At 42.2% G+C, this 2,800-nt stretch overlaps 1 protein-coding gene across 2 annotated transcripts in view; it reads left to right on the top strand.

Moving 5' to 3' along the window:
- The window catches only part of Prpf18 (pre-mRNA processing factor 18), a 33,354-nt gene that overhangs the window by 4,381 nt on the left and 26,173 nt on the right, over window positions 1-2,800 (top strand). For both annotated transcript variants that reach the window (XM_005354847.3, XM_026783067.1), the window contains one exon: window positions 1,872-1,976. In XM_005354847.3, the coding sequence (XP_005354904.1) occupies window positions 1,872-1,976 (105 nt within the window). The remainder of the gene's footprint in view (window positions 1-1,871; window positions 1,977-2,800) is intronic.

The following is a 2,800-nucleotide window of genomic DNA, read 5'->3' as shown; positions in this document are numbered from 1 at the left end:
AGCTCACAGGTGACAGAGCAGACTAGCTGACTCTTAGCTCACAGGTGACAGCAGACTAGCTGACTCTCAGCTCACAGGTTACAGCAGACTAGCTGACTCTTAGCTCACAGGTTACAGCAGACTAGCTGACTCTTAGCTCACAGGTAACAGGCTGACCGAAATGTACGCAGTCATCCATTTGTTGGTGGAATGCATGGAATTGAGGAAGTTCTGGAAATGAATTTGTATAGCATTTCTAGAGGAAAGCATGAAGAATGTAAATGCTTTCCATATGCATTTGGCTTTATTTTTTTACTGTTGGAATACAAAGGAATATTTTTAAAGATAGATGTTTAAAAGTTTCTATTTGTATTTTGTTAGTTTTCTGTAAAGATACTTTATTTGCTTCTAGTTTAGGAAAGTAAAAGACATTTTCTATAAATAACACTGAGAAGAAATGTAGAAAGAAGGGTTCTCATATTTTGCTTGCCCAGTATCATGCCCAGGCGTGGCCTAGAATGAGAATCCTTTATTATACATTTCTCTGCTGGCTTGATCTGTAAGTGTGAACCTTTGCTACCTTTGGAGAAGGTAGGGTAATAATCTAATTAGTGTGACTTTTGCTTTGTGTAGGTCCTTTTGGTGATGTGAGCAGGGTTTTTTGTTTGTTTTTGTTTTTCTGTTTCTTATATAAAGGAGAAGGGGGTGAAGCAAAATAATTTTTTTTTTGGCGACAGCCTTGAAACCAACTGCAGAATGTCTTAGGTCTTTGTCCCAGAACTGTCAGCGGCCATCAGTTCCTAGAGCGAAGACATCTGATTACGTGATTAAAGAGAGGGGTGGCTTTGCTCTTTAACCTCCCCCCCCACAGTAGTGGCAGTAAAGTATGTGCTCCCTTGTAGAGGCCAGACACCATGTTAAGGCTGGTGCTGGACTGACCTGTGTAAGTATTCAAAAAGTTAATTTTTATCTCTCTTTTTCTTTACCTTAACCAGAAGCTATTGTGCTATGAATTGCATGATTTTTATTGTACAAACTTTCTTAATGGAATAGTAGTTTCTTAAAGCCTATCTTTATGTTTTGAATCTTAGTCCTACTCCTGAATTTTAAACTTATTTTGTGGTTGAATGGAAACCACACTTCAGGATGTTTCCAGGCTGCACAGTGAGGTTTATAGTTGCTGGACTCAGTTTTCTCAGTTTGTGACTGAGACTGCTCCCCGAATATGGAAATTAGATGAAAACGCCTCCCCCTGTCGGTTCCTGTGAGCAAAAGTGTCTGTGCTCCCTGGGTGGCATTGCAGGCTTCCTTCCTTTTCTTCGAGGTTGGCAGCTCATTCTGTGATCCAGTGTGCCCAGCCCTCAGCATTCTTCAGCATGCCTAGGGTGTGGTTTATCCAAGGTTGGAGTAATAGGTCTGAAGAAGCAAATCAGGACGTGCTGTGGCTTGGTGCCCCACAGGCTGCTGGGAAGCAGTTCCTTAGCCTCCATTGTACAGGCGAGCAGCCATGGCTAACCCTGGAGGGGAATTTTCTCACAGAGGAAAGACAGAGTGATTGTTTTCAAGAGGAAGGTGGGCTGTTCTAGTATCTGGGGAGAATTGAGTTTAGATTTAAGCGCTCTTAGGTTTTTGTCTAGGAAGCGGTTGTAGTTATCCACTCCTTTCTAGCAAGAACGCGCTCGCCCATGTGCATGCCTTCCCCGTGTCATGTTCCTGAACCGGTGTCGGAGCAGCTCCGAAAGCATGCACGGTTGCTCCGCAGCCTGCTCAGAGCAACAGGAAGTTAGACCTCAGTCTAACCACTCTTCCTCCACGTGGGTGGCTAAGGCGATAGTTGGCGAGTAGACATGCCTTGTAAGTTTAAACTTCATTTCTTTGGGTTCTTAACCTAGATACAGCCAAAAGAGGAAGACCAGAAACCGCTGACGTCATCAAATCCAGTGTTGGAACTTGAACTAGCAGAGGAAAAACTACCCATGACTCTTTCTAGGCAAGAGGTAAGGTTATATTTGAGTATTTTATAGTTAGAAAAACATTTGTACTGTATTTGCATAACTTTTGGTATTTCCAAAATGAGATGATTCGACTTAAAAATCTTGTGTGGCCAGACATTTTTTTCATGAACTTCTAAATCTCTGCTTCCTTTGACAATATTCTTACTTCAGAATGAAACAGGAGCTGGAGGGGTGGCTTAGGTGTTAAAAGGCGTGGCTGCTTTTCCAGAGGGCCAGAATTGGGTTTCCAGGCCCACATGTACACAGACCTACACACAGGGAAAACACGAATAAAACACCCTCCACATACACACTTTATCATTATTGTGTGAGTGTGTGATGTGTGTGGGCGTGTGTGTTAGGACACACATGTGGAAGGCAGATGACAGCCTTGTGCAATTGGTTTTCACCTTCTACCTTCCCACAGGTCCCAGGCCTCAAACCCAGGCCACCAGACTTGTGCATCAAGTGCCTTACTCCACCAGCCAGTAGTCTTTCTTTTTTGAGAGTGTATTTTAAATACATGACACAATCTAAGTAATTATACTAAATATTATCAAAATCATTTAAATGATACTCTCTTGCTATTTATTATATCTTTCCTTATTTCCTGGTCCATATTTTCAAATTAAAACATAGCTCTAAGTAACTTTTCTCCCTCTTTTTCTTTAGTGCTACATAGCTTTTAATGTCTGCTTAATTTCTCAACATGTATTTGCACCGCACCATGATCTTTTCCTTCTTTGGAAGGCTTTCCTTGAACTCACAGAGATCCACCCACCTCTGCCTCCTGAGTGCTGGGATTAAAGGCGTGTGCTACCACCACG

The sequence above is a fragment of the Microtus ochrogaster genome, chromosome 16 (assembly GCF_000317375.1).
Source record: "Microtus ochrogaster isolate Prairie Vole_2 chromosome 16, MicOch1.0, whole genome shotgun sequence".
NCBI classification, from domain to species: domain Eukaryota; kingdom Metazoa; phylum Chordata; class Mammalia; order Rodentia; family Cricetidae; genus Microtus; species Microtus ochrogaster.
This window is presented reverse-complemented; position numbering and strand designations above follow the sequence as displayed.